This window comes from Crinia signifera, chromosome 2 (assembly GCF_055691185.1).
Source record: "Crinia signifera chromosome 2, ASM5569118v1, whole genome shotgun sequence".
In the NCBI taxonomy this organism is placed as follows: Eukaryota; Metazoa; Chordata; class Amphibia; order Anura; family Myobatrachidae; genus Crinia; species Crinia signifera.
The window spans coordinates 349052464-349073098 of record NC_139218.1 but is presented as its reverse complement, the minus strand read 5'-3'; the positions used below and the strand labels follow the sequence as shown (position 1 = coordinate 349073098).

Below are 20635 nucleotides of genomic sequence, written 5' to 3'. Positions count from 1 at the left end.
ACGCCCCTGGGTAGGCGGGCGTTCGGCCCTGACGTGAACATCAGTTCAAACTAATTCGCAGAAAAATAACAACAACAACCCTTCGCAGACCTGTTTAGCCAGTAATAGCGCAACCCATTCAGTGCGCGCTGTGATTGGTGCAGACACGCAATCGTTGTCCAATCCGGTATATGGGTGTTGAGAAGGGGGCGGGTCTACAGTGGAGGGATTTTCAAAATTAGAAGGGACGGGAGCGAGGTCAGAGTGCGTGCAACTGCATCCATCCAGCAGCAGCAGCAGCAGCAGCAGCAGCAGCGACGACTATGGCGGGTGTAACGGTGCAACCGCTGCCGGCCAGCCGGAGACAGCAGACCAGCCACCGCGGTAAGAGCTGTGCCGGTGCCTTGTCCCTATCTCCCTTCCTTCCTACCTCGCTCGTAGTTGTTACTCCGTGTGAGTCCTGGGACCTGCGGTTGCCCGATCTGTGCCATACCGGCCAGTGCTGGGGCTGCTAAGGACTGCAGCTCGCCTGTGTTGGCCGTGCTCTGTTCTCAGACACCCAGGGCATTGCATGTTTTCCATATCTCCTTGATGGTTTTTAAAGGATCCCTAGGTGATTTGGTAAGCTGTCATGCTAGGGGTGTGAGTGCAGCCAGTCCTGTCATTGGCTTCTGGTCCTGGCTTGACTTAGTTGGTTGGAAGAATATGATAACGTCAGGGAGAAAATGACAATTAATTTGAGAGCAAATTGTTATTTATTTAGTAACAGTTTCCTATATAGCGCAGCATATTCCATTGTGCTTTACAATAGGAGACCGTGATACAACTGGGTAATTACATTCAAAGGTATGAGGGCCCTGCTCGCAAGCTTACAATCTATAGGGAAATAGGCATTGGTACTCAAGGATAGATCTCCATTATTGCATTAATTCCACCAGAATGCAAAGGTTCCTGGTGTGCTGTACGATACGGTGACCCAGCAGTTTGGCCAAGGGTCAGGACTCGAGGATGGAAAATGTGAAAAAGCGATTGGATATGTGTGGCCTGTACAGTGGGGATGTGATTGGATAGGAACAGTATATGAAGGTTCATTGGCTGGTTCTGGAATTTAATAAGCTTGCCTGAAGAGATGAGTTTTCAGGGAACGCTTGTAGGTTTGGAGACTGGAGGAGAGTCTTATTGTGCATGGGAGGGCATTCCACAGAGTGGGTGCAGCCCAAAGAAAGTCCTACAATCAGAATGGGAGCAAGTAATGTCCTGTCAGCTGCCTCCACCCGCTCCACCACCAACGGCTTGCTTCTAAGGAGTTTCAGTGTCAGGAGGCCAATCCCGGGTTGAAAAAGTGGACCGGGTTGGCCTCCCCAGCTAGCACCTATTTCCTTGACACCTAGCCGAATCTGTATTTGTGGCAACAGATGCAAAATTTGAGAATTAGTGGCTGTTTTTTTGCTGAAAGACATGCATTTGCAGATCCACGTCTTTGCAAACTTTTGGAATGTTTCTGAAAGTCGGGAGGGGGGGGGAGAAACATTGAATAGAATGCAAATTCGATCTATTTTATAGGTGTGTACACGCGGGCTCCCACGGCAGAGGTTCCCTTTCATCAGCGCCCATCTCTGGTCGCTGATGAAAAGGAGACACTGATCCATATATTGCTGAGCCATATATTGCTGAGCAATATATCTCCCCCGTGTGTACACAGCTTATGCGAAAACAGCAGATGTTTCTGAAGTTCGGAATTATCTGCCAGGAATGGTTGCATACATCGATTCACATTACTTAACTGTCTATTTAATTCATACAATGGCAAGAAAGAAGATTCCCATTTGGTTTTTAAAGGGAAAGGACACCCAGTCAAAATCTCCTTCATCCCGGCACTGTGATTTTTCTGAATTTCTCCTGTCATACTGTATGCTGGGTACACACTAGACCAGTGATTTTCAAACTTTTTTTTTTAACTCGTGGCACACTAAACAAGATTTTAAAATTGCCAAAGCACACCATCAGTTTTTTTAATCAAATATCTACATAGATTTAATATATAAGACCGAAAGACCCAACCGCGCCTCACAAAGAGAAGGCAGCACCTCTGAGGGGTCCCCTGTTAGGCAGGACCCAAAGGTTTAGAGATAGAGAAAATGGGGTATCAGAGTGCGCCAATTCATTTGCATATACAACAGTATTGTTGAACAAACAGTATAGTAATCGGAATTATAAAAAAAAATTTTTTAATCAGGAATCTTCCAAGAGATGATACAGGCCCAACGCGTTTCATCAACAGCTTGACTTCATCAGGGGCATTGGAAGCAGAGCAGTACAAAGTAATTTCACACTATAGAATTTTCATTGTTTAATTAAAAAACAAACAGCAGAAGTTCATGCGAAAGACAAAACTGGAAATGGTTTACGCACTAGGGATCAGCAACATTGATAGAGCATCGCAATCCAATGGTATCCAAAGTTAAATCACAATTTCAGGGGGAGGGTAAATATCCCCAATATACAGTAATAGCAGAGCAGACCGGAAGTGAACTCCTGGGATCCAAAATGCTGGATCCCAGGAGTTCACTTCCGGTCTGCTCTGCTATTACTGTATATTGGGGATATTTACCCTCCCCCTGAAATTGTGATTTAACTTTGGATACCATTGGATTGCGATGCTCTATCAATGTTGCTGATCCCTAGTGCGTAAACCATTTCCAGTTTTGTCTTTCGCATGAACTTCTGCTTTTTGTTTTTTAATTAAACAATGAAAATTCTATAGTGTGAAATTACTTTGTACTGCTCTGCTTCCAATGCCCCTGATGAAGTCAAGCTGTTGATGAAACGCGTTGGGCCTGTATCATCTCTTGGAAGATTCCTGATTAAAAAATTTTTTTTATAATTCCGATTACTATACTGTTTGTTCAACAATACTGTTGTATTCGCAAATGAATTGGCGCACTCTGATACCCCATTTTCTCTAGATTTAATATATGTTGATATTTTGTTTGGGTGTGGTATAGGGTTCCGACAGTCAGGATCCCAACAGTCATTAGCCCGATGTCGGGATCCTGACTGCCCGGACTCAGACAGGATGGTGAGCGCAACAAAGCCCCTTGCGGGCTCGCTGCACTCGCCACGCTGTGGGCTTGGTGGCTCGCTATGCTTGCCATCTTTTCTATTCTCCCTCTATGGGGGTCGTAGACCCCCATGAGGGAAAATAGCGGGTGGCCGTTGGGAACCTGTCTGTCTGCGTTTTGACAGTTGGGATCTAGACTGTTGGGACTGTGTCCGGCACCCATTTTGTTTTTTATTTCTATTTTTCTCCAGCAGTGCCAGGTAGACATGATATGACCCCCCCCCCCCCCCCAGCAATGCCAGGTAGACATGATATGCCCCCAGAGTGCAGTGGGCTGCAGGCGGATTAAAGCTACTGAACTACTCAGTGCGCGCTCTGCTGCGTCTGACGTCAGGCGCCGCACATCATGCCCAGAGCAGTTTAGCCCTGGCTGCAGGTCTGACAGGTTGCACCCCAATTATGGTAAATCTAGGAACCAGCTCCAGCAGACTATTGATGCTTGCTAATCACGGATAACCAGCCCTACTAACTGAAGTTCCTGTTACCCTATTAGAGCAAAGGAGAAAAAAGATGGAGGAATATTTATCCAACAAAATGTCTAATAAGAAACCCAGTGTTCCTGCCAAGCAGAATGTAATCAGGTTAGTAGCTGTATGTTTAGAACCCACACACTGTAAGTAAATACCTTCTCCTTAAAGCCAGTAACCTTTTAAATACTGTAAGTGTTTTTATTACATTTTTAGCTGTAGCCAATCTTTAATACATTTAAATGTAACCTTTTTTTCAGTTGCTACAATGTTAATCTGTATTATTTGCCCAAATTGCTACATTATTATCTGCCGTTATTAACTCTTGAGCAAGAGAAGCTGTACTTTGCAGCTTTGCTCAATTCACTTTCCTGCAGTTAATGATACCGTTTGCGGTCTGAAAGCTCCGCATCCAACCTGGCTTATTGCCGGGTCGGTGACGTCACACGCAGCGGAACGTCACCGGGGGCTTGGGAGGAGGCAGCACTTGGAGCTGTCAGTGCTGCCTCCTCCATACTCTGAACAGGACGCGGGTCGACCGAGGCACCCGTTCACACTGCAATTGACACTGGTCAGAGCCGTGTTTAACTCTGGTAATGACCAGGGTTGAACTCCCGTGTTGCTTGACCCGAGGTGGCCCTTTCAGACCGCACCTGGACCCGGGTTGGGCCTGCAATAACCGGGTCTAGAGTGCGGTCTGAAAGCTGAAAACATATTGCAGGGGCTGTGTTATCCACACATTACCATAATGTCTTTGAATGTGCCATAACATGATCCCACTGCTGCCTCCAATATGTTTCCAGTGCTGTTCCCTACCAATTCTCATTGATCACTGTGGGATTTATGTAGTAAGATGGGTGTTCTATTGAATATGGGACATTGCTAAGGGTCCTCACATGCAGGGCCCTTATCACTCACACTTATTTTTATACTTCACTTATACCCTCATCTCATTCCCACTGCCAGCAACGGCACCAACCCTTTGCATTTCACCATCCTGCTGCTCATTTTGTTATTATGGGCCTGGTTTAGTGGCAGTGGCACAAAGTATGCAATGAATAGATCTTTGGTACATTGCGCATACACAAGACCTGTACTGTTCAAGTGTCCTATGTGTCCTCCATTAGTAAACCTGTGGCAGTCTGACAATACATAAGTTTGCTATGACTAAGCGTTTAATTTTATATTGTTTCTCTCAAAGGTCCCCTTTAATGGAGAGGTCTAACACCATTCTTCTAAAGCCATCTGGGCAGATAAATCCCACGGAACGTAAACCGGTAAGCTTTCTCTTTGAGAAGGAGGGTTTAAGTACTGGTGTATGATGCATTTGTGTCCAATGGAAGAGCGGTATAAGTATCCCAGGGCAACAGGCACAACTGACTGTTTTGCAAGATGGCAGATTCAGGCAAATAAAACTTCTAATTAAAAAGATTATGATTAAATTATGCCTTCACAGGCAATCCTAAATCGCACCACATGGAGGATGTAAATGGTTATGAGTAGAGACAGGATTATATGCATTTGCATATTTGCATATGCATTTGCATATTTTGCCCATTCTCACTGGTTATTGCATATTTTACCTGAAATCTAGTGATAGTGCATATTTTAGGCCCCGCCTTCTTCCCACCCGCGAAGTCACAGCAGTCACAGCACTGCTTTGCCCTGCTGCTGCTGGCCAGGTAGTGGTAGATTGTGCAGGCTGGGGCAATACGTGCGCAGTGTGGGGAACCTTGGATGTACGCTATGTATGACACTGCTCTAGGCTGCCAATCCATGTTGATAAGTCAGTCAGGGCGGATGCCATTACGAAGCTCCTTAACCTTTGCCTGCCCCTGGCCTGGGACCTTACACCAAGAGACAGACTTCTCCAGCAGAGGAGGCGGGTGGAAGGGTTGTGACATCACGCGGCGCAGAGGAAATGCTGTGTCACAGTGAGTAGGCGGCGCAGGCAGGAAGCCTTCTACTGCGCCGCCCTCATATGCTATGCTGACATTTGATCCATCGGCTCTGGAGATGAGGGTCTGTGTAGTTGATGTAAGAAGAGCTTTGGACGCTGCAGTATGCTGTAGCAGCCAGTAAGAAAAAAATCCTGTGTACAGCACTAGACATCTGCAGATGCTGTGGGCCTATTTTTGAGGTTTATGTGCAACTAATTGTATGCTGATTTTTAAATAAATAAGTTCAAAATTACTTTTTTTATCATTTAATGTAGCATATTTTAACACTTTTCATGCATATTTTAAGTATTTTTCATGCATATTTGCATGCATTTTTCAAGCTTTTTATGTTGCATATAATCCTGTCTCTAGTTATGAGACACAAACTTTTTTCATTGTGATACAACTTTAAAATGGATACTTCCAACTTGGGACATCCGTTCACACATTGGAGCCAGAGGTCCAATAGCAGTCCACACATATGACCTTGAACTATCAATGACTTCCCACCAGTGATTAGAAACCAGCACCTATTGCGGATAGAGCAGTAAATAGACAACTTTCCCTACTAATGGTTCCCACACACGGTGTGATTCTCTGATGCGGTTTGAACTTTTAAGTTCAAAGCATGTAGTTCACATTGCACCGTGTTTGTTTTGGCTTGTGATGCAGTACATGCTCCTGCATAATTCATATCGCAAGCCAGTAAAGTATGTGCAAGCAGTACATTATATACTAGATTGCATCTAGTTCAAATCGCACTCTATTGTAGCATAGATCATGTGATTTGAACTAGATGCGATCTAGTACAAAACGCACCTAGCATATATTGTGCCTTAACTTGATGTGTGGTCTTAATGTCTAAAATGATTAACTTTTTTTTTTTTTTTTTTTTTTTTTCTTTAACCCTTGGTGCCATTTTAAGGTAAAATCCTTTAACAAGGAAAATACTCGCGCAGGTGCAAACAAAGATGCTAAAAACGTGACTTTAAGCCAGTCTTTCTTAAAAACAAAAACTCTTACTGAGAAGCAGGTGAAAGATGACAAATTAAAACTGGAATCTGTCAAAGAGAAACCAAATCAGTCAGCTAAGCTGGTTCTTGGCGCTTATCGTGGGAAAATTGTTCAGTCGAAGATCCATTCTTTTAGGAACAACTCTGCCAGTACAGAAGGCAAAAGCCATATTGTGGAAAGTAAAAGTACCATGCATAAAAGTGTGGAAAACCGACCCAAAACCTCTACGGTTACTCAGAAGCCGCTTATAAAACCACCTCCTGGCAGGGATGTCAAACAGAAGAGGCCCCTGGTTCCAGCAGTCTCTCTACAAACGAGGACTTCCACCAGCGTGGTCACCAAGAACAAGTCAGAGCCGGTGACTCTGCGGAAACCAGTACAAGTATCCACCCAGAAGAAGCCAAGCGGTGGAAATCTGCAGCAGAAGCCACAGCCTGTTAAAACTGTGCCAAGAAGCGAACCAGAAAAACTGAGAAATAAAAACACCACAACTGGTGCTGTAAACGTGCCTGGTCATCGGAAGGCCATGCCTGCCCCACGTCCATCCACTAGCAGATTCTCTATGGTGGCTGAGACGGCAGAACAACGAAAGTAGGTTTCAAATGTTTTTGGTTTAATTATTTCTTTATGGCATAGACTATTCATATGAATACAGTGTATATACTAATCCAGGGGCAGCGAATGGTCAAGAAATAAGTTGTGTTAGGAGGCATGTTATTAAACACTAATACTAACCTGTCCACCTCACCAATAACGAAGTGTATTAAGATGTAACATATAGGGTTATCATCTATGCATAGTAATTTTGGCAGGGTATAGAGAACCAATGTTACTGGGTACTTGTATTGTCAGAAGTAGACTTACTATACATCAGGTTAAGATGCAATTGATAGGAGGTTTTAACTGATGGATTTCAAAGGAGGATTATGATGAGGGAGATTAATTAAAGCTACAAGCAGTCACTTATCATTCCAGAGTTCCCATGCTTTATTTCTGAAGTTGTATATCTGTTCTTCCACCTGGTTAAATGATCTTGTTTTATTTGCGTACTGCATCATAACCGGCGCAGCTGTATTTTTGGGGGGTTCTGCATGACCGGAGCAGCTGCTGTTGGGTTTAGTTATATTAATGTAGACTAGTGGTTCTCTAAATATGTCCTCAGGATACTAATCTTTCATGTACTCAAAGTGTCTACACAGAATCACTAGTTAAAATATCTTCACCAGTAGGTGTTGGGTGAGTAATGAATACACCTGTGCACCTGCTAGGTGACCTGAAAATGTGACTTGATTGAGGTCCTGTGGACTCTTCAAGGCGCATATGCAAGAGTAGCATTGTCTCTGTACATAGATAGATGTAACATGTGCAGAGAGAATTATAGTTATTTTGTTTCTGTGCAGGGTAAATACTGGCTGCTTTATTTTTACACTGCAATATAGATCTCACTTTGAAGAAAAACCCCACCCAAATCTAATTCTCTCTGCACAAGTAACATCTGCCCTACCTGCAGTGCACATGGTTTTGTCCATCGAAGAAGGATTTTGTCAGAGTGAACTAGAATAAGGCCCCATGTCCCACCCCCTTCTCTTCAGCCAACTTTGTAGGAAAGTGTTGTCCATTATACAAATTATTCCTCTGGCAAACAGTATACTGTAAAACCTTACCATGGAAAATCTGTCATCTCTCTATCTCTCATTCACCCTCAACAAAATGCTGAGTATATCAAACAAATTTTCGAAATAAATGCATTAGTCACCTTGCGAAACACTTGTGGCGCCTTTATAGATATAATAATAATATTTCCCAACTCTACGTCCACCCCTCTCTTATCTTAGTGCCACCTGATCCTGAAGGGAGAGAAGGTTAGGGTAGGTTATTGTGGGTCAGGGGAAGGGAAATCTTGTCCTCTATTGGTATGCCAGCGTTTGTATTTTAACCGTCCAACAGTCATCCCTCTATATTTCAGGTATAGCTATCGCACCCGGGTACACTTATTTTGTTTAGATAGTTGAGGGAATACAGTATGTTACAGCAGTAACTTGACACGTCGATCTGTTTACACAAAAGGTATACAACACACATGCCTTTAGTGTCATAGATCATCATGCCTCTGCTAGTGTTGTAGTGATTTTTGTGACCTCATTCTTTATATTCTACCCTCAGGGCTCGCCTGGCAGAATGGAGAGCATCCAAGGGAAAGGTAATGAAGCGGCCCTCATTAGCTGTGCTCGTACCTCGTCCATGCCAAGTGCAGAAAACAGTGCCTGAGGTTAAAACTGAGCCTGAAGCACCAAAAGAAGTAACCCGCCAGCTGTACTGGGCAACCATGGCTGAAGAGGATGAGCAGGAGATGTTCACTATGAGAGTCCACCAGATATTTGGAGACTGTCAGAAGCTAATTGATGAGGTATATCTCCTATAATGGGCTGCTCTGAGCTGACTATGTCCTGTAATCCATGTCCACATTTCTCCTGATCTCCTCTTAAATGCCTGTTTTGTGGTAACATGCACATTATAAAAGTCTGACATCACTGTGGAAACGGGTAAATCCCCTTACTGCCGAGAGGAGTATCGTGGGGGGATGTACACAAACACCACCTTGTGTCTTCTCCTATTGGTGGTATTGAATAAAAAACCTCCCTAAGACACTTGGCCATCAGTAATGTTGCTGTATGCATCAGATGACAGTAAAATGTTGCCATTTTAACAGCATTTATAGAAGGAAAAGTAAGAAACTATGGCCTTTCTAGCCTTCCATCGTACTAGTATAAGATTCTAGGCTAACAAATAGTCTCCTGTACTCCACATGGCTCTTCTGTAGATTGTGTAAATCTATGAAATATCCCTGTTACAAGACTTTTATAATGTACATAGGGTAAATGCATGACAATGCTGCAAGATATGGTTCAAATATTTTATACAGTCTATTGTTCTTTTTACAGGGTTGTCCAAAGGATGAAGTCCTCTTAATACTTGAAAAGCAGGTCCAAAATGTCCCAGAAGCGAGGAAGCTTTCCAGGTATTGGGAGTGTCTTGCACACCTGGAGCAGCGTGAAGGGCATCTGTATAAAGTGATCGCAATATGTGAGGAAGCTGTGGCTGCAGGCGCACAGGTGATCATCGCCAGTACACACTGTTATTGGGGGGGTAGTTTAAATGGTGGTTGGGCCGTGATGTCGGCACATCAAGATAAACTGTTAGATAATTGAATTGCCCCTGGAATAAGTTTTCCTATTTTTTGTTGCATGGTATTTGCATTTATCTAAACCCACTTTATTGCCCATAACTGGCTTTGGTTGTCGGAACCATAATTAATGTTAGTTTCCTCAAGCTGTTCTTATTAGATACACAGAGCTGAAAAGATGTGGGGGTTAAATTGATTTCTAAGCGTATTTGTGAGGTGTTGACTGGTAATGGTTTAGTTAATGGTAAACCACTTGTAATACTTTTCCCTTTTTATGTTTGAAGTGTGCACATTTTATGTTTTTACTCACTTTTATTCTCCCCCCTATTCTGTGATCTCTATAGCCATTAGAAGAGCTGAGAACCATTCTCGCAGATGCCTTGGACAAGTTGAAAGCAGACACTGGTATGTGGGTTTTTGGTTTTATGGCTTTCATTGGCTTTGCTCAAGATCAGCAGTTCCCAACCCTTTTTTTTTTTTTTTTTTTTCTCCCGTACCCATTGATTCTGGTTTTTCATTTGAGTACTCCCTCCTCTCAATTTGAAATCTCCACAGTACTAACGAGTGGAGTGGAAATGAGGAGTAGTGTGCAGCCAATCTGTTTCCTCTGTCAGGCTGTGTACTGTCTCCAAGGTTCCCTTTAATACTTGTAGGATTAATGTCGCTGCTTCCTCCACCCATGTCAGCGCAGGCGACATGAATGCTAATGTCTGAGGGCAGCGCGGGTAGCTAGTGGTGGATTGCTGGGCATGCAAAAGCACAAGGAGGTGACATTGCAGACCAAACCGGAAGTGATACGACCTGATTCATCTCCTTGGAACAGGGAGACTTCTTCCTTTTTCTTCTGCCATTAACAATGTTATTTTCAAGTACCCCTGGTTGGTAATCACTTCCCTAAGTAAATGATTTTGAATGCACAGTGGGGTGTAGACAGACAACTGGAGCAAAATGGTACTGCGCAAAAACAATGAAATGGGCTGCTGGTTACAAAGTCCGATCTCCAGGAACCGCCTTCCCAGATGACGGTCGATACAGAACAATGGAGGTGAGTACCACGAGGGTACAGATGGGATCAGACTTCACTACCAGCGCTCTCTAAACTGTATCTACCACACCTCCCTTAGGATGAAGTGGCGATCCTCTTCTCCGAATTAGAATGTACCAGAGAATGGTGATCAAAGGATCCTGTATCACACTTCCAATCCTCACCAGTCCAGTCCCATAGACGATGTATCACATAGGAGGAAGGGAGAAGTATATAGTGCAATACCACTTATTTTATTTAAGCATATAAAACATACAAATCAATGATATAAAACAAAATCCAGGAGTAAAGGAGAAGCAGTGGAGTTTTTACCAGAGATGGTGGAGAACCTGGCAAAAAGTTCTCTTATTAGGCATGAGCAGGTGACAGATGTAAACCCGGGTGGTCACTGCGTCAGTCCAGGCAAGAGGTGACTCCTTCTCCAAAACAACCAGTCCAGAAAGTGCAGCTGCTCCGACGCGTTTCGGACACCAATGTGTCCTTTTTCAAGGAGTATAGCTGCATCCATGATTCCACCCTTTTTGTAGTGGAGACAGTTCCCAAATGGCCAATCAGCGGAAGCTGCCATTCCTCCTTGTGCAGACTTCCGGTAACGGCCGGCGACTTCCGGTCGCGGCCACGTGTATGTACACACGCGCCCCACTTCCGGAATCGGACAGTAACTTCCGGTTTCCAGTTCGGCGTCAATATGCCCCACTTCCGGTCGCGGCTACGTGTGTATCCACGTATGCCCTACTTCCGGAATCGGGCAGCGACTTCCGCTATTCAGTATGACACGGGTATGCCCCACTTCCGGAAACGAGTGTGTCAGACCATATCGACCAATTAGAAGATTCCACGTATATCATCAGGAGTTTGTTTACATCTCCATGGTAACTCTGACAACGGGTTATGTGTGATGCTTCCATACTATATATGGTTCATTTCACTTCGAGAATCAGGCGGGTCAGTCCATTTATGTTCACAATAGGATCGTGGCCCTTATGTATATCACTACAACGGTGGAAATGATATAAATTAGAATAAAATAAACACACAATGTATATAAAGTCCTTTTCAACATGTGGACACAGTAAATATATATAAAATCAGTTAAAAATTAGATAAAAGCAGGGTAAATATATAATAAGGGGATACAAATTAAGATCACATATTATAAAAACCATTTGACTTCAAAATCTGCGTTCAGACCTTTGGGTTTGAGAGTGTCAAATTTGTATATTTGTCTCATCTCCTCTCTAGCAAGACATGTCCCTATGTTTTTGTTTCTGGGGCCAGTCTGGGCAATTTTTATACCAAAAAATCTCAGGATACCGGTGGTGGAGGATTTGTGTACGATTTTAAAATGCTGGGAGAGGGAATGAGTTTCTAGCCCTTTTTTAATATTGTTGAGGTGTTCACTAAGTCTGATTTTAAAAGGGCGGGAAGTGCGTCCAGTATAAAATTTGTGGCAAGAACACTCAATTCCATACACTATGTTCCTAGTGTTACACGTAATGAAATCATTTAAAGTGCATTTGATTCCGTTGATGGTTATATCAGAGATTTTACTGGTGCCATTGCTATTGACCTCTCTACATGCTTTGCACATACCACACCTGTGGAAGCCCTTGGTAAGTATTCTCCCTGGACGTTTCACTGTAGGGAGGGAACTACTGACCACTTTGTTTTTTATACTTGGAGCACGTCTATAAATAAAACTGGGACGAGGAGGTAGATGTTCGCCCAAAATGGGGTCATGTTTTAAAATGTCCCAATTTTTTCTAAAAGAGTTCAATGGTTTTATATTGAGCGTTATAGCCAGTGATGAAGGACATTTTGAAGTCTTTTTTCTGAACATCTTCATGGGCCTTGGTCCCTAATAATTCGTCCCTCTCTACTGACCCAACCTCCGAGACTATTGAGTTGATTTTGGAGGGGTTATACCCACTTAAAATGAATTTTCCTGCCATTGCATCGGCCTGTTCTTTAAACGTTTCCTTTTTTGTACAGTTTCGTCTCAGACGCTTGAGTTGCCCCCCCGGGATGGCATCAAGCCAGTTTTGGTGGTGACAACTGGACTTGTGGATGTAGGAATGGGTATCTGTGGGTTTTGAGAATGTTTTGGTATCCCATTTGTCTTCCCCTTTCTCAATAGTTATGTCGAGAAAGTCCACCGATGTCTGGCTTTTGTTAAAAGTCAGTTCAATATTGCACTCGTTATTGTTTAAAAACGTACAAAAGTTATTAAGATCCTCCTCAGTGCCCCTCCAGAAAAATAAAATGTCGTCAATATAACGCACCCATGACACCAGGTTCGCCCCGAGCCCCGACCAACACCAAACGTGGGCCTGCTCCCACTTACCCATGAAGATGTTGGCATAGCTGGGGGCGAACCTGGTGCCCATGGCGGTCCCCACCTTTTGGATGTAAAAGCTTGATTCAAAAGTAAAATAGTTGTTCTGAAGAATAAAATCCACCCCTTCAGTTAAAAATTCTTGCAAGTCAGTTTCCAAAGTGCTGTTTCTGAGATAATCTTTCACTGACTGTATACCAATGCGATGATCGATGATGGTATACAGGGATTTTACATCCGCTGTAACGATCCACATCTCTTCTTCATATGGAATTGTAGTTAGGATGTTTAGAAGATCTTTAGTGTCTTTCAGATGGGATCGATTAGTTAAAACAAGGGGCTGGAGATAAAAGTCAATGAATTCCGATAAGTTCGACGTGATAGAATTTGTCCCAGAGACAATTGGTCTCCCCGGGGGGTGTGTGAGACTTTTATGAATCTTGGGGAGAAGGTATATTACCGGAATGGTGGGTTCTTCATTCAATAAAAACTTGACCTCGGTTTCCTTTAAAGTACCTTTTTCCTTATATTTGGTGAGTAAAGCAGAGAGGTCTTTGTATATCCTCTCTGTGGGGTCCGTGCGGATTTTTTGATAGGTATTTGTATCCCCTATTTGGTTCAGAACTTCTTTTATGTACCATTCTCTTTCTAAAATGACGATTCCCCCCCCCTTATCCGCTGGTTTAATAACGATCTCATTATTGTCCTTCAGCGCCTTCAATGCATTCCGTTCCTTCAAAGTTAGATTATATTTGCCCCCTCGGACATTAATTTTCCTGATATCCTCCTGGACCAGTTGGGAGAAGGTTTCAATATAATTACCCTTAATATGAGCAGGATAAAAAATCGATTTGGGTTTAAATCTATCGATAACCACATCAGTAAGATTCTCCTCTGGTCCTTTTTGTAAGAAAAACTTCTTTATACAAAGTTTGCGGACAAATTTATGAATATCCACAAAGGTATCAAATTTGTTTATGTTGGAGGTGGGGGCATATTTCAGTCCCTTGTTGAGAACAGATAATTCACAGGGGGTTAGGACATATGAACTTAAATTAAAGATTTTAATTGGTCCTGTTTCCAGGCTATCTCCCACATTTTTAGATTTTGTCGTTCTGATGCGTGCCTTTTTCTTGGTTTTTTTGGGCTTTCTATTTCGTTTATGAATACCCGCCCTTTTTCCCCTTTTTGTAGGTCCTTTGGAATTATCTATCGGTTTGTTCTTGTTTGATCTATGGTTTCCCCTAAAAAATGCACCCTGTTGAGGTCCCTTCTTAGGGGAAGATATTTATTATGTGTGGGTAGAGGACTCTCACGGTTGTTACTAGAGTGATCTCTCTCTTCATGAATCCTACGATTGGTTGATCGGGGTAATTCATGCTGGTATCTCTCTCTCTCTTCCGAAATTCTCTCATTTCTGTGGTCATTCTCTCGGTGAGGTCTTCTATCCACTCTTTCCTCTCTTCTATATTTTCTTTGTCTCTCCGTTGTTACAGTTCTCCAATTAACATTATTAGTTCTATGGTCTTGGGGTCTGTCGTCCCTCCATTGATTCGGCCTATATCGGGACTCTCTTTGGGGGCTTTTGTGCCGTCTGGGTGTGATTTCTCTCCGATGGTATCTATCCTTTTTAAAAAAAGGTTTTCTAGGGTTTTTTGGGGTATTACGGAGGGGAGGGGGGGATTTTTCTTCTTCTCCTGTTCCTCTGGACTCTCTCATGTCTCGTAGAAATTTTCTCACTTTTCTATCGATGAGGGTGTTCTCTATTTTGCGTACATTCCCTAAAGTTCTTATTTCTGCATCCTTAAATTCCTGATTATTAGTAAAGGGTTGTACAAGGTCTTTGGACTTGGTTATTTCTAACTCCAATCTTTTTAATTCATTTTTTCGCTCAGAGATAATTAATTCCATCAATCTGAAAGAACATTCCTCAATGATTTTATCCCATTTGTCCCTAAATTCGTCACTTGCACTCTCAAAAGACGCCGTTTTATTTATTCTTAGGCCTTTTGGGATAATATGGTAGGAGAGGTACCTCTCCAAGGTCACTGTCTCCCACCATATTTTGGTTTCTTTTATGAGGGTCTGTTCTAGATTTCTCATGACAGTATCTAGGCTGACATCTAAAATGTCAATTCTTTCTTCATCTTTGAATATATTTTCTAAGAGGGTATTCCTACGGTCTCTGTATGAGAACATGTTATGCAGCAAAAACACAAAAGCCCCAGTTGAAAACGGGAAGCAGAACAATTCACAGTGGGGTGTAGACAGACAACTGGAGCAAAATGGTACTGCGCAAAAACAATGAAATGGGCTGCTGGTTACAAAGTCCGATCTCCAGGAACCGCCTTCCCAGATGACGGTCGATACAGAACAATGGAGGTGAGTACCACGAGGGTACAGATGGGATCAGACTTCACTACCAGCGCTCTCTAAACTGTATCTACCACACCTCCCTTAGGATGAAGTGGCGATCCTCTTCTCCGAATTAGAATGTACCAGAGAATGGTGATCAAAGGATCCTGTATCACACTTCCAATCCTCACCAGTCCAGTCCCATAGACGATGTATCACATAGGAGGAAGGGAGAAGTATATAGTGCAATACCACTTATTTGAAGAGAAGAGGATCGCCACTTCATCCTAAGGGAGGTGTGGTAGATACAGTTTAGAGAGCGCTGGTAGTGAAGTCTGATCCCAAATGATTTTGAATGACTACTTCATGTATGCTACATAATCAGCCGTTCCTTATGCTGCAACTGACTTGAATTACAGGGTGCAGTCCAGTCATGGCCTGGTTAAGAAAACCCAGACGCCTTACTATACATTTACACTGGTGGCCTAATGTAGAGCAGTCATTTGAGAAACTGACCATGTTTTTGACCACATGGCCACAAACATTAAGCATAATTGTTTGGTTATGTATTATCTCAATGTGACATCAGAGAGAGGAGCAATAAAGGAAAAAACAGACGCTTGACACTCCGAGCTTGCAACGTGCAGGCTCCTCCTGCCCACAATAATGGGACTTATGGAGCAGTGCCAAGACAATAACGGTTACTACTAGGAGCAGTGCCAAGACACAAGAACATTTCCCCTACACTCCGCTGTCCTTGTAGTTGTGGTATTTCTGAAGTCAACGGCGTCGTACTACCTAAAACCCCTCAAATTGTAACTTCAGTGGTTCATTTTTATAATGACTTTTATAACTTGACAACTTTTAGCTGGCGCAGGCTTTAGAAAGAACCACCTTTTGCAGGTCTCCTTATTGAGGTACTCCTAATATCTTCCACTCTTTGCAGAAGAGAAAATTAAACAGGAAAGCGAGAAACCAGACCCTCCAGTCGAGGAGAGTGAAGTTACAATCAAGACTGAGTCCATAGAAAATGCTCAGACTGGGAAGCGGAGGGGCAGGAGAAGGGCCGTGAGACTTGACGTAAAGAGCCCACCCCCAACAGACAGGGCATCGGAATCGCAGCAAACGCCAGAAAATGCAGAGGCTGCATCATCCGTCATAAAATTTAACATTCGATCAACCCCACATCTGGAGAAGTAAGAAAATATATATTCTTATTTGGATTGTTTTATTACAGCCTAGTAATGAGCCTTTATGGTGACCTCTGAAGTTACTGGGCCAGTCACTCTAGTTAAGAGAAGCTAACAGAGGTGTACGCCAGGCACAAACTTGTATCAATAGAGAAATTCCAAAGTGAGCGCAGACAAGGGTAAGCACTACATACATGTTATTATAAAGTACCATCTATGTAATTCATGTGTATTATACATGGCGTCTTCTGGTAAAAGCGAATTGCTTACAACATACAGATTTTTATCTTTGTGACTTAAGAGCCAGTGTCTAATGTCACTACAACTCTGATGACCTAATGTTGCTGGGGCCACAGTAGTTGTGAGGTTATAGGATTATACGTAAAGAATCACTTGATGTAAAATATAAGTTTTCATATATAAATTAGATATTCGTTGGATTCCTTATATGTGCGAAATGTACGCACCTTTTTCTGGGCTCAGGGAATGCTGGAGAAAGCATTCTATAGTATAATTTTATAAATAGGTTTAATTCGATGGACTTTTTCAACCTAACAAACTATGGGCCAGATTCTGTAAGCTTCAAAAGTGATAAAATAGAGAGTGATAAACAGCCAGCCAATCAGCTCCTGTCTGACATTTTTCAAACAGTCTGTGGCATGACCGGTAGGAGCTGGTTGGCTGGCTATTTATCACTCTCCAATTTAGCACTTTTGAAGCTTGGAGAATCTGGCCCTTTGTTTGCACTAGAGGTACATGTGCAGCTGGGTCTACGCTGTTCAGTTAGTCACCCATTTCCCAGTCACATTGCCATTTTGTTTTTGTTTATAGAAGCAAAATCTAATCAAAATAGAACGCTTTTAGCAGCATCGATCCCAATGTGCATTTAGTGGAAATCGAAGAGAAATAGTCTTGCCAGACAAGACTATATAAATCGAATTTAATTCCACGTCAAGCCATGGGAACACACCAGACGACATTGTAAACAATATGCACGATAACGACATTCTAACGCCCAGTGTGTACGCACTATATGGTTGACTATGTCACGGACCCTCCTTAAAAAAACACTGGTGTGCCCAGGTGTTTGTTTTTTTTCACAGCAAGTTACCACCGCAAACGCCGTCTTCCTTTCAATCAGGCTCCAGCCACATAGCAACTGAAAATGCCCATGGGGTGCAAATGCAATTTCCCTTCAGGCATCCAAAATGTGTACAGTACGCATGTGCAGTCATTCGGTAATTGCATCCCCTCCTTACAAGGGACTTTTTCCAGGCAGGTCCCTGCTGACACATAGTTTACTACATCAAACGGAGGATCATTTATCACCCTCCACCCCCAGCTCCCTCTTCTAAAGTGATAGAAGATTGCAGGGCAATATTTCATTTGCTTTTTATCATGCTGACTAATTATGGTCGGGTTTAGCATCGCAGTGAGTCAAAATCCGTCCAAACTAACGGGTGCAATGCAAACAGGCCAGCTTGAGTGCTTAAATGGGTCAATTTTTTCCGAAATGCAGCCTATCACACTTTAATAGAGTAACAATTTAGTAACTCTATTGGGTGCCATCTACTGTATGACCTTTGGATTCCCCCCTAGTGATCACTCTAGGTGCAGGGTGCTAATCAATGAAAAGGGCATCGTTTTTACTTTTGAAGTTCAAAATTGTACCCATGATGAATCTCTATAGCTAATGTTCCCTGCACCTATGGAGAGATGTGCTAAACCATCAGCCAAATCTGTAACGTGACCGTTTGGAGCTGTGGTTTATCACTTTTCAAGCTTGGTTAATCTGGCTCCTAGAGTGAACACTTTACTCTCCACTCCTGACTGGTTATAGTACAATTAGGGACCACTCCCAATAACCAAAGTGCAGTGCCGCCAGGCATGTCCAAACTGTGGCCCTCCAGCTGTTGTGAAACTACATATCCCAGCATGCCTTGCCATAGTTTTAGCATTTTCGAATAAGAAAACTGTGGCAAGGCATAATGGGACTTGTAGTTTCACAACAGCTGAAGGGCCATGGTTAGGTCATGCCTGCTCCTGGCCCTTCTGTATATGACCTCTACTCAATGGGCCCAGTCTGACCAATAAGGATCTTTGTACTGGGGGGTAGTAATGCTTAGTGCTTGGCTCTGGGGAAAATTGCTAACCTCAGACAGCATAACACAGATTTAATTCTGTGGTAAAACATAGAATTATTTTTTCTTCGCTTGGAATTTTAGGTTCTTTTAAGGTACTAGATATTTCTTTTGAAAGCCTCCTGTTAATCGGTTCCTTTGTCTGCTGTATTTAGAATGAAGAAGCTACATATGAATGAAGGAGAATCCAGCATCAAGAGTTACAAGTTCCTAACCCCTGTGAGGCGCTCTTGCCGCCTGGAGAACAAATCCCACACGTTACCAGACATGCTGAAAGACCACGATCCCTGTGTTGCTGGTATTTCCCAGCTTGAAGACCTAGAGGACCCAACAGAGGCCTGTCCAAACGCATATATCTTCCGCAAAAACAATGCACTTAAAGAAATTACAGCAAAAAGTGCAACAAAAAATAAGCTGTGTACACACAAGTTGGACTGACTAACATGGACCTTTTTATGCCTCAGTTGGTTCAAATTACTCTTGGATATGTGCACAACACTCTAACAACTGTCATGTCTGCTATACTCTATATTCTATCTATAATCTCTTATTCACAGTAAAGGCAAACATTTTGTGGCCTGAACCAATATTCAGTCTATCAATTGTAGTGTTGGTCCACAAAATGGCAGCCTGCACGATTTGTGTAAGTGACTGATAATACTTAACCATTTATTTAAATGTATTACCCTATAGTATACGTTTTAAATCTCAAGCTGAAGTATTCATGTTTATAATGTGTGCAGACACTTCCTATGTTGAAACATTCATTTTAAGTGTACAGTGTGTCATTGCTTCACTTTGCCCTTTGTTCCTAACTTAGGTCACTGGCCTTTGTGAATTGACAAGTTGGGTATGGTTCTGGCATACACAAATATGGCCGCCTCCACAGTATTCTGTCATTGGGCACGTTTCAGCATATGTTGGTCAGGGTACTAATGTACACAAGCACTTAAACAATATTTTGAAGACCATTTGTAACATTGTGGGGGGCTTTTTGTTTTGTTTTATCCTTTATTACAAGATCACTCTACATTTTAAAATGCTGATTTGTTGTTTTAAGGATTTGATTTGAGAAGATCCAATAGAAAAAATATTTCCAGTTGGGGTACAAAATATTTATACAGATGGCAGCTGACCTACTTGCTTAATCAACTGTAAAAATATACCAAATGTTCTGTAAGGAACTGGACTAAATTGACAACTACTTTCTTAATTCTACCTTGGCCAAATGTTGTAAACTTGGTGCATTATGAATGAGGCAGTATCCTGGGTGTAATGTTAATGGGAGAATAAGAACACCTTTTGGTTAGGCATAAGACGGCCACTAGCATCCCTCTGCATAAATATTGTACAGCTGGTGATGGAACTATGCTATATATAAACAGGCTAAATAATTCTAGTGAATGTATCAAACTGTGTGTGTGTGTGTGTGTGTGTGTGTGTGTGTGTGTGTGTGTATGTATAATATAAGCAGCTTTGTATTTTTATTTCTATTTATCTTGTTTTTACTCTTTCTTGTCCTATTTGAGTATACTAAACAATGGTTGCAGCTACATTAAACAACTTGTCCTCCAAAAAATTCAAATGTGCCTAAAATGACATAAATAAATAAACAACTGGAACCTACATTGATATGTCTTCATCATTTTTCCGTTCTTTTAGAAGGATAATTCCATATGCATGTTGTTAATTATAAATGATTTATTCATAAATTTTATATTTAATATGTAACATTATTAAAAAAAATTAACTTATATAATCAATAATGCACTTCTACATAATAAAGAGTTGATGGTGTCCAAATATTTGCTCAATTAGACCTCTAATAGAATGTCAAATTACCTTGTGTAATATGATGTGGTTC

At 42.2% G+C, this 20635-nt stretch overlaps 1 protein-coding gene across 1 annotated transcript; it reads left to right on the top strand.

Moving 5' to 3' along the window:
- The first annotated feature begins 67 nt into the window (after positions 1-67).
- On the top strand, positions 68-20399 carry CKAP2 (cytoskeleton associated protein 2). The gene is made up of 9 exons (XM_083169717.1): positions 68-363; positions 3594-3681; positions 4769-4844; positions 6433-7112; positions 8685-8928; positions 9464-9634; positions 10050-10110; positions 16387-16636; positions 18927-20399. The coding sequence occupies exons 1-9, from the start codon at positions 303-305 to the stop codon at positions 19207-19209; spliced, it is 1914 nt and encodes a 637-aa protein (XP_083025843.1). The 5' UTR covers positions 68-302; the 3' UTR covers positions 19210-20399.
- Positions 20400-20635: the final 236 nt, after the last annotated feature.